The sequence below is a fragment of the Peromyscus leucopus genome, chromosome 7 (genome assembly GCF_004664715.2).
Source record: "Peromyscus leucopus breed LL Stock chromosome 7, UCI_PerLeu_2.1, whole genome shotgun sequence".
NCBI classification, from domain to species: domain Eukaryota; kingdom Metazoa; phylum Chordata; class Mammalia; order Rodentia; family Cricetidae; genus Peromyscus; species Peromyscus leucopus.
In genome coordinates, this window is record NC_051069.1 from 95,000,486 (window position 1) to 95,013,889 (window position 13,404).

At 49.8% G+C, this 13,404-nt stretch overlaps 1 protein-coding gene across 1 annotated transcript; it reads right to left on the reverse strand.

The window, feature by feature from the left end:
* Positions 1–312: 312 nt before the first annotated feature.
* Positions 313–13,116, reverse strand: Alas1 (5'-aminolevulinate synthase 1). The gene is made up of 11 exons (XM_028895314.1): positions 12,948–13,116; positions 12,144–12,362; positions 9,478–9,705; positions 7,707–7,856; positions 7,134–7,356; positions 6,089–6,273; positions 5,207–5,386; positions 4,485–4,649; positions 2,765–3,033; positions 1,946–2,108; positions 313–603 (listed from the first exon to the last, which is right to left on the reverse strand). The coding sequence occupies exons 2-11, from the start codon at positions 12,340–12,342 to the stop codon at positions 443–445; spliced, it is 1,923 nt and encodes a 640-aa protein (XP_028751147.1). The 5' UTR covers positions 12,343–12,362; positions 12,948–13,116; the 3' UTR covers positions 313–442.
* Between the last annotated feature and the right edge of the window lie 288 nt (positions 13,117–13,404).

The window sequence follows — 13,404 nt, forward strand, 5'->3', positions numbered from 1 at the left end:
GACTTTCGGGGGGAAGTGTGAGGTGGAGTAGTGGCTGAGGGGAGCGGGAAGGACAGAGCTGTGACAAGGCTGTGGGTCCACTGACCCCCTTCTAGGTCAGAGGCGGGAAGTGTCAAGGGAAACCGGCCGCAGGTGGCATCGCTGCTTACAGTTACTGGGGTGCCATCTGGTCTACCTCCAGGCTTAGGCCCGTGCTGGTCAGATCAGAGCAGAAGGCCTGCAGACATCAGTTTATACAGCTACAGTACAGGCCAGATGACAGTTATGTCTCCATTTAGTAGTCCGCAGCAGAAACACCTAGAACACAAGAACTTATTTTCTGGACTATGATTTTACTATAGATTAAGATTTAATATATAATTTATTTCACATATAAAGACAATTCTGGCTACTATTTGGATATGGTAATGGCCTGGGGTTAGGTGAGTAACTGGAGTCACAGTCAGGCCTGGGCAGACACCATCTTGCTCATGCCTGAGAAGTAGGCTTTTTCTCTTTCACTCATCACTTCGAAGTGCAAGGGCCTCCTGCAGAAGTTGCATTCTGCTGACGAATGGGGCTTCAGTTCCAGCCCTACTTGCTTCCACGTGACCAGCAGCTTCTCTGTGGAGAAAGACAGTTCTTGAGCACCATCGGGACCTTCTGCTCAAAATACCCACACAGAAACCTGCACCCCAGTGCTCACAGCAGCCCCATTCCTGAGACTTCAACAGTGGGAGCATTCCGGTGTTCATGCACTGATGCATATGTGAATGAGGCAAATCCACACACGGACTAATCCAGGGCAATGACGAGAACAGAGCCAGCACTCACAAGAGTGAGAGAGGAGATCTGTGAGCTCTGGGCCAGCCCAGGCCGCAGACACAACTAGACTCTGTCTTAGACATAAGTAAGTAAATAAATTAAGCAGTACTGATTAGTGCTACAACATGAACAAAACTCTAAACACTGGCTCCTGGCTGTGGGCAGTCAGCCTAAAGGACCATGTATCATTCACATGGTCCCATTTACACCCAGTGTCCAGAGGGAAGGGCAGCCAGGGGTGGGGAGACTGGGTAGAAGGGAAGCAAATGCAGGTGAGTGTGTAGCTTCATCCCCGAGTGACGAAAATGTTCTAGAGGCAGAGGTAAAGGCTTCTCAACACTGTGAATGTATCTAAAAACCTTTAATACTGTATTTTAAGAAGGTAAAATTTATGGTATGTGAATTCATCTCAATGACATAGTCCTAAGACTAAAAACAGAAAAACACAACCAGAGTTGGGTCTTTCTTCACAAACCAGCTTCAGGAAGCTGCTGCTGTGTCCGTACACTAACCTGAGTACCTCAGGAGTCTGGGGAAGCGGCTCTCAGGGGTGGGGTGCCTGCTCAGCACGCCAAGACCCTGAGTTCAAGCCCAGCACCAAAACCATACAAAAGTCCTCTGAGCATCTAGAACAGAAAGTCTGTCCTTGGAAGTTACGCCGACTTGGGAGGCAATGATAACCTAGAGGTAAAAGCCCCCTCAGTCTCCACCTTTGGAGTGGACATGGCGGGCGGGGAGCAGCCCAGAGCCACCAGAATGAGTTAGTTCAAGGACCTGATGTCAGGAAGGGGAGAGTGCGAAGAAATGCGAGCTGGATTCTAGAGGCCAGGGCAGACTGGTGCTGTCAGAGGCCTCTAGTCCCCGCAACAGCCGCACCCCTGCATCCACATGATGGGAGAGAGGGCATGGGGGGGGGGGTGTTCCTGAGAGCGTCCCAACGGATCGTGCACACTGTCAAGTGAGTCGCTACTGTCTAATTTTAGAGTTGTGTCATGCTTAGCTACTCGGGACGGGAAGAAACCAATGTGCGCTGAAGAACTGGGGTAAAGACTGCCAGAGCCTTGTGCAGGCTTCACGCAGCTCACTGGAGGTGCGGTTACAGTGAGGTGAGAGATTCCCCTGAAGCCCTGCACCGACTCACCGAGGAAGAAGTTCATCATCTGCGGTGTGTGGTGCGGGGTGGGGGCAATCCGCAGGAGCTCCTCCCCACGCGGCACCGTTGGGTAGTTGATGGCCTGGACGTAGATGTTGTGCCTGCTCATCAGTTCGTCACAGATTTCCGTGTTTTTAGCAGCATCGGCGACCTAAGTGCCATCACAGCAAGAGCAGGGTCAGAGTGAGACATGCCAGTGTGGCAGAGACCGTCAAGAACACAGTGTCCGGGAATGAGGCTTAGGCTCAGGGCCAGACTGGAGTCGGTGTGCAAGCCTAGGGGAGACAGGCGGCCCTGCCTGCACACCTGTAATGTAAGGGAGCTGGCATCTGCAGGGTGGACCTCAACACTGAAATGTCACATGCCTGTCCTCTCAGGCCATGCATAGTCAAGGAGGTGCTTTTTTTTTTTTTTTTCACACAAACAAACCCTGTTCCCAGGAGGGACTGCTCGGCTCTGGTTATACTAGCTGTTTTCTTACATTAACAGTGACATCAACAGAGATATGATTTGTAGCTATGATTTGCAGGATCTACTTTGAAATTCACTAAGTGGTAAGTCACACTTCAAAGCTGCCCGTGCTTAGGCTTCTAAAACTTTCCAGACACACGTTCTGTGTTTACCCCGTTAAGGTCAGTGCTCTGGAGAGGGAAGCTGTGCTCCAGCCTGCTGAAGACAGAGACATGGCAGAGGCCACCGGCTGCGCTCCCAGCCCTAGCAGTCACCCTGCCAAGGCCCAGCTTCAGGAAGTTGGCACCAGAACTGTCACATCATGTGGAGTCCAAACCCAGACAGGCCATTACCCACCCGCACGGGGATGATATGGCTGGGGCAGTGGATGACCGGGAGGCCAGCGTCCATTAGCATCTGTCTCATGAGCTTGACATTGCGCTGGTGCTGGCGGCGAAGGGCGCGGCCCTCGGCACTCTTCAGGATCCGAACAGACTCCAGGGCTCCAGCCAGCAGCATGGGAGGCAGGGAGGTGGTAAAAATAAAGCCGGCAGCGTAGGAGCGCACGGTGTCGATCAGCAAACTTGTGCTGGCAATGTACCCTCCGACACAGCCGAACGCCTTCCCTGGAAGGGGGGGCTCTGTTAGGTTGGCAGCAGCAGTAGGTACACCGAGGCACCACAGCCTCCAGGCACTGACTGGGCAGCAGTCACCTGGCTAAGGCATCTGTCTGCTGCAGTACCGAGCCTTACTTGCTACTCAAGCAAACGGGAGACTCTTGACAATCAGCATTTGCTGGATAAATACAAACACTCAGACCGGTTAGGGCTGCCTCAGGGCCAGGCTTATTTTTCAGTTCTGGCCAACGCCCTTGTATAATCTGTATCTCAAATTTCAGGATTAAGGACTCCAGAGGGGTTCTCAGGAGCCTTAACTCTATGTTCCGAAGTGAACATTTTTGCTGAACCACAAGAGGATTAAGTGGGTTCAAACTCCTAGAGTGGAAAATTTCTCCACCTAGCACTTTCCACCTCACTGTACCATACCTCCAACAAGCCCACACCACAAACTGGGATTGGGCACTTGAATAGGTGGCTCTCCTCTGGCATCTCCAGGTCTGGGGGAGGCTCTCACTCCCGTGACAGGGCTGGTGGATGCTGGGTTTTGCTTGCTGGACCTTGACTAAGTGTTGGCTTTACCTTGGCATTCACTGACTGCTATGTGGGTTTCTCACTGCCCTTAACAAATTCGGAATGTTTAAGAAAAAAAGAAAAAAAAAAAAACACAAAAAAATCCTCTCAAATTTCTATAGCCTCTCACTGATTCTCACAAGCAAAGGTAACATCTATAGCAATGATCTATAAACAACTCATTTATCTTCTCTACAGGAATCCTGATGTGCAGCCTATTGCTATTTCCATCACATCGATGGGGAAAGAACAACAGGTATGGAAAGGTCAGCTCCTAAGCCAAGGTCACACAGCCAGGAGCTCGGCAGCCCGGACGGCAGGCCAGGCTTCAGGGTGCCAGCATGAGGAGAGGACTGGCTGGACAGCTGGACCGCTCGCTCCCTGTGCTAGGCACAGAGCAGAGCATTTCCCACACCTCAGAGAAAAGCATGGCGGCGCTCTCTCCTTTTGAATTCAGCAGCACAGAATGAAGGCTTTCGTCACAGCATGTAGTAAGAACCACAAGTATGGCTGGAATGAGCTCAGATGGCAAGAAATGTAATTTCTGTCATAGTTAGCTGTGGGAGTCTGTGACCCGCCATGTCCCCAGGGCTGCGCTAGCATTCACCAGGATGAGAAAATTCACTGCAAGATGGGAACGGTAACATTCCTGCAAACCCAGCACCCGAGAACCAGAAACAGGAGGGCTGCCCTGAGGCCAGCTGGGGCTATAGACTGAGACCCTGACCATGACAACAAAATTCAACCCAAAGAGAAACAGTCCAGGCTTTACATGTTACCACACTGCTTCCTATCCTATCCCAGGGCCAGTTAGACCAGCCAGGCATTGGTCTTGCTATACATCCTAAGTTCAGTGTAAAAGGGCCGAATTTACAAAGCATACATACCGAGTGTCCCAGAAATGATGTCCATTTTTGCCATGACTCCATCCCGATCACCAATCCCTCCACCTCGAGCCCCATACAGCCCCACCGCGTGGACCTCATCCACAAACGTGATTGCTCCAAACTCATGGGCCACATCACACAGCTCTTCCAGCGGGCACACTGCTCCTAAAGAGTCAAGGAAAACGTTAGTCATCGTGGTTAGAGCCAAAGCGAAGCACTTACATTCTGTTTTTGGTTTTTTGAGACAGGGTTTCTCTGTGTAGCTCTGGCTGCCCTGGAACTTGATCTGTAGACCAGGCTGGCTTTGAATTCAGCTCCATCTGTCTCCACCTCCCAAGTGCTGGGATTAAAGGTGTGCGTCACCACTGTGCAGCAAACCTTACATTCTGTGGGGTCATTTTTAGCACTGGAGGGAAAATGAGCTTCCCCCAGTTCTTGTTTGCCTTGAGGTCATAGTCTAGCAACAGCCAGAGCAGAAAACCCAGTTACCCCATCCATATAACGTCTTCCAATTACAGAATCCCAGCAGAGAAAAATGCAAAACCAAAAGGAAACAGATCATATTTTTGTTTGTTTCTGGAGTGAAGTGCAGGACCTTATACACAGTTAAGCAGAAGCTTGACAACCTGCAGCTATATCCCCAGGGCCCACACCATACTCTTGAAACAGTTCAAGTCTGGTTCTGTATCTCAGGCTTCAGATTAGTCTCAGCGTAGACTTACCGTCCATTGAATGAACAGTTTCAAATGCTACAATCTTGGGGACTGAGGGGTCAGATCTTTGTAGCAGCTCTCTGAGATGATTGACATCATTGTGGCGGAAGATATACTTTGGCACTCGACTGTTGCGAATCCCTTGGATCATGGAGGCATGGTTTCCAGAATCAGAGTAAATTTCACAGCCTGACATGAGAAAAATGCTACTTAGTGACAGAGGCAACATCCTGGACAGATACAACAGACCTTTTCCTGCTGACAATGCCTTGAAAATGTTCACTATGGAAAGCACTGGGGAGCCAGTGTTTGTCCTGACACAGAACTAGCTACGGCCTCTCTTCTGGGAAAATGCCGAGGCAGAGATCCCCATGGCTGCTAGGACGGAGCTCAGCAGCTGAGCACAAGATTCACATGAGCTGACACTCTGGGCTCCATCCCAGCACCATGAACCACAAAACACAAAAACCACAGAGGACAATCCTTAAAGCCACAATGCCATACTCTCAAGCCCAGCATTCTGAGGGGGGAGAACCAAGAGTCTGAGAGCAGCCAAGGTTATACAGTGAGATTATGTCCAAAAACAGACACTATCTCAAAAAAAATGGGTACCTCACTTCAAACTCAGTGAGGCTATGACTAAATGCAATGAAGCATGTGCTAAAGGGACTTCCTAGAATACGAAGGACACTCGAGTCAGGAGCTTAAGGACGGGACCTTCCGTGTTTCGGTCATCACTGATCACGTTCTGCTGGAAACCCGAGCACGCAGTCAGCGACCTGGGCACTGATACAGGGCTGCCAGGCTGACCTGGAGTGGGCCTGCTGAGTAGCCAATGTTCTCGTGCAGAACCCTCAAATGTGCCAGGGCACTGCCACTGGGCTTGCTTACCTGGCATCATCTTGGCCAGGGTGAAGAGGGTGGAGTCGTTGGCTACAAAGCAGGAGGAAAACAAGAGTGCTGCATCTTTGCCATGGAGGTCGGCCAGCTCCTGCTCCAGGTCCACATGGAACTTGCTGGTGCCAGAAATATTCCTGGTTCCACCAGCTCCAGCCCCGTGCTGTTTCACGGTCTCCCTGTTGAAAATAAAATACCAATAACTCCAGGGTTCGGATCTCCAGAACTCATTCTTTCATTTAAGATTTACTTATTTATTATTTATATAGTGTTCTATCTGCATGTACGCCTGCAGGCCAGAAGAGGGCACCAGATCTCATTACAGATGGTTGCGAGCCACCATGTGGTTGGTTGCTGGGAATTGAACTCAGGACCTCTGGAGGAACAGCCAGTGCTCTCAACCTCTGAGCCATCTCTCCAGCCCCAGAACTCATTTAAAATCCAGGGGGCTTACATTCTTACAACCCCAGTACTGGAGCAGAGTAACTTAAACTAAGGCTTCTTTTTTCTGAGAATAATCATTGCCCAGTAATATGATAAGAGAAAGCCTGCTCTAGAAGGCCGCAAAGCAGTTACACATTAGGACACATACACACTATATGCTATTGCTCAACCTCACGTGGAACTCTCTTTAGCAAGCCTCTTGGATAATTTGATGAACAATGCTCTTTCTTCAGGATGGTCCCCCTGAAGGACAAAGATGGGACCTTCATCCTTTTAAACATGTCCTACCGAAATAGCCTTATCCACGTCTTCACAATATTCTCTAAAAAATTCAAAGGCTAAGAATATTGTGCCAGTGAGATGGGTTCGTCAGCAGGCAAAGGGGATTTTCTGTAAAGCCTGGTGAGCTGCGCTCAATCCCAGGACTCCTGTAGAGGTGAGGGAGGAGGGCTGCCTCTACGGAGGACAGAGAACGGCAGTCTATCACCGTGGACTGCTTTCCGTGACTAAGTATTCTCCCATAAAACGTCCAGCTGTATAAACCGTCTGTCTTCCCAACAATGCTAGTGGTGTCTGAAAGCTGACAGGGACTTACAGGACTGCCCCACACACGCGCGGGTGGCGACTCATGCCCAGGTAGTCGTTACTGCACCAGACCGACACCTGCTTTTTGGTGATGAGGGAATCCGTGTAATCATCTGCCATGGGGAAGATTTGTGCTCTCCGGTTCACAGTTTTAAAAACTCGGTAGGTATGGTCGTTTTTTTTCTCATCAATTTTCTTCTCAAAGAAACGATCATATTGAAAAGTGGCAACAGCTAAAATGGAAACAAATAAAAAACAGTACAGCCTTTTAAGAAGAATATCCGAGTTTGGGGAAGGAGAGACCTGAGTTCAAATCTCAGTTTGGCCATTTCAGAGCACTAGGTTCAGGACTAGAATGAGTCCTAGTACCGTGAGGGGTGAACAAGACTGTACTTGTCACGTGTCGGGCACACTGTCCAGCACGCAGGCGATGGGTAATAGAAGAGAGAGGCCGATGATCAGTGGCAGTCACTGCACTATGCCCAACAGTACTCAAGCAAGGGCCACAGGGCCAGGCCTCACCTCGCCACACAACTTCACATTTCCTCTGAGACACGTTTAACTCACAAACGAGGAGACTCACATTTCGGCAAGTTATCCTGAAGAAGATGAGACACTCGTTCTGGCCTTTGCTTTCGCATGATATCCTGGAAGTTCTTCAGCAGCTGGCTCGGGTCCTCTCCATCAGCTTTCATGTTGATCACATTGGGGGTCACGGAGCTTTGGGCAACCTCTATCACAAAAGTAACAAGAGGCATAAAAGATAGACTTTTACTCTCAGTTCATGACACCCTCTAGGCATACTGTCAAAAACAGCTTTTGTCCCCGGGCAGACACAGCTGGAGATAGCTCATCAGCTAAGAGGACCTGAGTTCAATTCCCAGCATCCATATGGTGGCTCACAGCTGTCTGTACTACAGTTCTGGGATCGGATGCCCTCTTCTGATCTCCTTGAGAACTAGGCATGTTTTGGTGCAGACATACATGTAGGCAAAACATTAAAATCAATTTTTTTAATAGCTTATTGTCTGGGCATCTTGGTACATAGCTTTAGTTCCAGCACTTAGGAAGCAGAGTTGGGCAGATCTCTGTAAATCTGAGGCCAGACTGAGCTACATAGTGAGACCCTGTCTCAAAACAAAATGAAAAACAAAAAGAATAGCCTATTGCTTACTTCATGAAAAAAAGCCAATCATAACCAAAGTTAGTTGTAATGGAGTATACAGAATGTCTCTTCCTTCAGTGTGCTTATTATAGTGGCATTTGGTCCTGGGCTTCTTTTTGGCTTTTTGAGATGAAGTCTTGTTGTAGCCCAGGCTGGCCTTGAACTCAAGACCCTCCTGCCTCTACTCTAGTGCTGGAGCTACACGAGTGCACTACCTGGCTTCAGTGCTATTGTGTTTTCAGTTACCAGCCAGTTTTATCGGACATGAATTAGAGCCTGAGGCTCCCCAGCTGACTGGATGGATGTCTCCTGGATCCATACAGCCTACTCCCCTCCCCTCCTGAATACTTCTGGGATAGAAAGTAACTTTTGCTGAGGCAGCCTGTCTTCCTTCCTTTCCTTTTTTTTTTTTTTTTTAAGGTAGGGTCTCTCAGCTGGGTGGTAGTGGTGGTGGCACACGCCTTTAATCCCAGCACTCGGGAGGCAGAGGTAGGCAGATCTCTGTGAGTTCTGGGCTACAGAGCGAGTTCCAGGAAAGGTGCAAAGCTACACAGAGAAACCCTGTCTCAAAAAACAAAACAAACAAAAAAAAAAAAAAAAAAAAAAAAAAAAGATAGGGTCTCTCTATGCAGGCCTGGCTATCCTGGAACTGGCTATGTAGACCAGGCTGGCCTTAAACTCACATTGACCCTCCTGCCTCTGCCTCCCAGGTACTGGAATTAAAGGTGTGTGCCATGCTCAGCATGCTGAAGTCTTTAGAGGCTGTTGGGAGCTCAGATGAAGTTAAGGTTGCCTTTCCATGACTATCAGTAGGACGGACACACAGCTTGGAGTCCCAGGCTAGTACTTACTGCAGTAGTTCCAGTAATGCTACCTTCTATCCTACCAAAGGGAGGAAGGAGCGAAGAGACAAAGGAACGCTGGCATCTGTTCAAGACTACAAGTTATTTCCAGAAAGTAAGCATGACGTGGGGAGCCGGTCACCTCCTACACCTCACCAGAAAGCAAAGTCCCACATTTTGCAATACAGTCCTGACTGACTGTCTAGCTTGAGGAGCTTCCTTCCCCTTCGCTACTAAAAGAGGAAGGTGTTGCCATTGTTCCTGCTGGCCTAGTAATAGCTCACACATAAACTGGGGGTCCCAGGAGCAAAATGACAGGCTCCCTTCCCACTGGCCAGAGTTGGTACCTTTCCTCACAGCATGCATTTCCTGCACATCCTCCTGAAGCTCCAGGCTGGCCTTGCGGAAGACACTGCTGCCTGTCTGGCTCAGCTGTGCAGCCAGGAAAGGGCACTTGCTCCCAGAGCCCTGGCTTGTAGCGGGTGACAGGTGTCCAGACGGGAGCTGTGTGCCATCTGGAGTCTGCTGGGATTCGTCAGGAGCCTGCTGGACTGTGGCTTTGGCAGTTTTCTCTTCTGCGGAAGGAAATGGAAAGAATGAGGCATCAGACCGAGTCACTGAGTCTTCTCACTTCAAACTTTATACTCACTCCAGTCCATAACCCATGCTCAAGCTTACCTTTGCTAAACTCTGCTAATATCTGTTCTCACCTGCCTCACCCTAACGGAGGTCCTCTGAAGGGTTTGTTGGCCCATCCCAGTTACCTCTCAAACTCACAGGCGGTCTCCTTATAAATCCAATATCACTATTTTATACTTTCAGACAACCCAACATACTTTCTTCATTTATTAAGACAGGGTCTTGCTGTGCAGCCCAGGATGCTTGACTTGGCAATCCTCCTGCCTCAGCCTCCTAAGTGCTGGGATTATGTGTGTGCTTAGCCCCCAAAGCTCTTGACTTGGATCACTGTCAGTAATTTCTACCTCATGTACACTCAGCATATTTCAAGAGAGTAATGTTCTCTAAGGCACCTGGAAGCAGTCACACAGTTATTTTCTCTTCGTATTTTTTAAAGGATTTATTTATTTATTCATTTATGTACACAAATGTTCTGCCTGCACGTGTCCCTGCAAGCCAGAAGAGGGCACCAGATCTCATTGTAGATGGTCATGAGCCACCATGTGATTGCTGGGAACTCAGACTTTCTGGAAGAGCAGCCAGTGCTCTTAACCTCTGAGCCATCTCTCCAGCCTTCTCTTGATATTTCCTAAATAGATTCCTAAGAAAGCTCAATCCATTTTAAAAACACTTCTGAAAAACAAACAAACAAACGGCCATCACGTAGACCTTCACATTGTCCCCTGGGGTTCCAACTCTTGGTGTGCCTGGAAAAGACCCAGGTTGCTGTCATACAGCTCACCTACTTTCCTGGGGAAGATCATCGAGGAAAGCTGCTGATGTAACAATGACTGGCTCTGTGCTCTAGATTACAGACACTCCTCCATCCCTTGAGCAACGTGCTCATCACCTTCCTTCTAGAAAAGTCTTCCTTCATCATTTTAGAATACCCCATGAGTCAGGGCTGCTCTTTCTACAACTTGGATAGGGTGTCTCAATACAGTTTCCATAACATTTTCTCTAAAGGGAAGTCAAGAGAAGTTATTTTGAAATTAACTTAATTTTATAAGTAATGCAGGTCTGTTATGGAAAGTCTAGATGCAACGGAAGGGAAAATGAGCCTTCTAACTCAAAACATGGCCACTACTGACACTGTGAGAAAAGACAACTAACTCCGGGACAGGAACTCCCCTAAAGGACTAAGTCCTGCCCACTTACATAACAAGCGCTCCTTCCTACAGGTTCACGCCCAAGGGAAGCCTGGGAGGGAAAGGCTCCTGAGGATTAGGTGGGCTCTGAAAAGCCCCTCTCCTGACAGAACCTGACCAAGACCATGCCAGTCTGCTCATTAAAACTTAGCTGTCTGGGTCGGATCCATGCATTACAGTCATTGACACCATGCCTCACTTACATAATGCACCTAGAGCAGTGAGGCTGAACAGACCGTAGAGTGGCGGCGGCCAGGCACTGGGGGAAGGAGTAGGGAGTTGATTTAGTTTGGGAAGATGAAGAAAGTTCTGGGACTGGATGGTGGCGGAACAACATGAATGTATGTAATACTACAGAGTCACACACTTAAATGATGAAAACGGACACTGTAGTGGTGCATGCTCATAATACAAGCACTTAAAAGGCTGAGGCAGGAGGGCTGCCACGAGTTGGAGGGACATCTGGAAAAAAAATAAAAAGCTAAAATGATTTATGTTATATGCATTTTACAAAAAAATATTTTTTTCTTTTTTTTTGCTTAAAAGGAAAAAAAAAAAAAGATGGCTCGGTGGTTGAGAGCACTTGTTGCTCTTCCAGAGGACTCAGGGTCAATTCCCAGCACTGAGAAGGTGGCTCACAATCATCTGTGACAAGATGGACCCCCTCTTCTGGCCTCCTTGGGCACCAGGCACGCATGTGGTGCGGTCAAACATTCATACACATAAAACAAACAAACAAAATGAATAAATCTTTTAAAAAACAAAACCTGACAGCGGTAACTCGGGTCTGTGATGTCAGCACTGGGCAGGCAGAGGCAGGGTCATGATCTCTGTGGCCAGCACAGGCTACATAGTGAGTTCCAGGCTTGCCGATGAAACAAAGTGAGACCCTGCCTCAAAATACTAAACAGATTTTAAAATCACTACTTTTCGTGTCAAAGGCCAAATCTTTATTGAGGAAAAGGTTGCTAGTGACTGCTTGTACCAGACAATGAGGAAACACTAGAACCCAGCAATCCAGAAACCTGTATTGTTTAACTTTTAAATCCAGGAGCATGAAAAGCTCCTAATCCGAGAGTCAGAGGGACAGTTTCACAGGATGACTGCCCCCCCAGACACAGTGCTGATCCCTCCCTCAGAGTGGCCCGAACACCACGGAGGTGCTCCTCACTGCTAACCCTGCTTACTCTCATTGGCTGGAGGGGTTTCTTTGATCTGCTGGCAGTGTACCGCTGAAGTGGACAGGGTTCGAGGGGCTGGCTTGGCTCCAACTTCCATCATCTTGGGGCAGTTTTGAGCATAGAATAGGAGAGATTTTCCTGCCTTCTGCAGAAAGGCCTGAGGAACTCGCGATAAGAATGGGCATCGTCGAACCACAGTCTCCATGTCCGCAAAGGTGCTGGCTCCTGTAGAGGAACCCATGGTGAGTGATGTCAAGGGTGCCCCAGATACACATCTCACTCAAGACACGAAACTAACGACAGACAGCACGGCACAGGATTCAGTGAAGGAGTGGTGGCCACACTCACACATCCAGCGGCGACAGCGAGGCTAGGGAAGCTGTCACTGTCACCTATCCAGGGAGGGAGGGCTCATGGGGATCCTACCACCCCGAGGAAGGGGGAAGAGTCTGGACCAGCCCTGAGTTCCCAAGACAAGGTCATGCCCCTACAGCTGGAACCCGGAAAGGGGGCAGAAAGAAGGGTAGGGTCGGGGCTAGCCAGTCCAGAGAGTCGGGCTGGTGGAAGGAGGTCAGCGGGGAGTCAGAGGTTCCCCGGGGTCGCAAGCTCGAGAAGGGCAAGGGTGGGAAGGAGATTCTGAAGCCGCCTGTCAAATGCCGAATGTCAGGAGGGGACGGAACGGGGCCTCTGAGGCAGCCTGAGGGGTGAAGAGGGCGGCGGTGGTGGACGCAGAGCCGAGGTGGGGGATGTGGCGTGTGGCCGCGGTGGCGGGGCGCGCCGGCCTCCCGCGATCACCGAGCGGGCTCTTACCTGTGCGGGCTCTCGACGGGGCAGCGATGGGCACTCGAGAGGAGGGCGCTAAACGGACGGACCAATGCCCTTGCCCACTATAGCAGCCTAGGGACACAGCCGCTTTGGCCCTAATATAGAGCCAGAGGGACCGCTGCGCATGCGCCGTGGGCGCGGCCTGTCGGGCGCATGCGCGCCGCCGCCGCCGTCGTCAGGGCAGGCTGGCAAGTCTCTCCTTGTGGGCTCTGCTCCAGCTGGTGGGCTGTGACTTAGGCCTACGCTTCCAGGATCAGAAGGGCAAGGCAGTGGGCGGGCAAGTCCCTTTTTGGACCTGATCCTTCGGCCCTCTGTCATCTTCCACGAACAGCCCTGTGCGTCAGACCCCTGCGCCCCACTGTGTTGGGCGTAAACCAACCACTCAGGAACCTACCTCCTAGTAAAAGGGTTTCTTGGACTTAGAGGAAGGGGTTACCGATCT

Excerpts from the sequence above, each read along its gene's own strand:
- Alas1 (XM_028895314.1), bottom strand. The coding sequence starts at position 12,342 with ATGGAGACTGTGGTTCGACGATGCCCATTCTTATCGCGAGTTCCTCAG. Across the intron at positions 7,857-9,477 it reads AATGCATGCTGTGAGGAAAG|AGGTTGCCCAAAGCTCCGTG; the intron begins GTACCAACTCTG and ends CTTTTGTGATAG. Across the intron at positions 6,274-7,133 it reads CGCGTGTGTGGGGCAGTCCT|GGAGACCGTGAAACAGCACG; the intron begins GTAAGTCCCTGT and ends TATTTTCAACAG.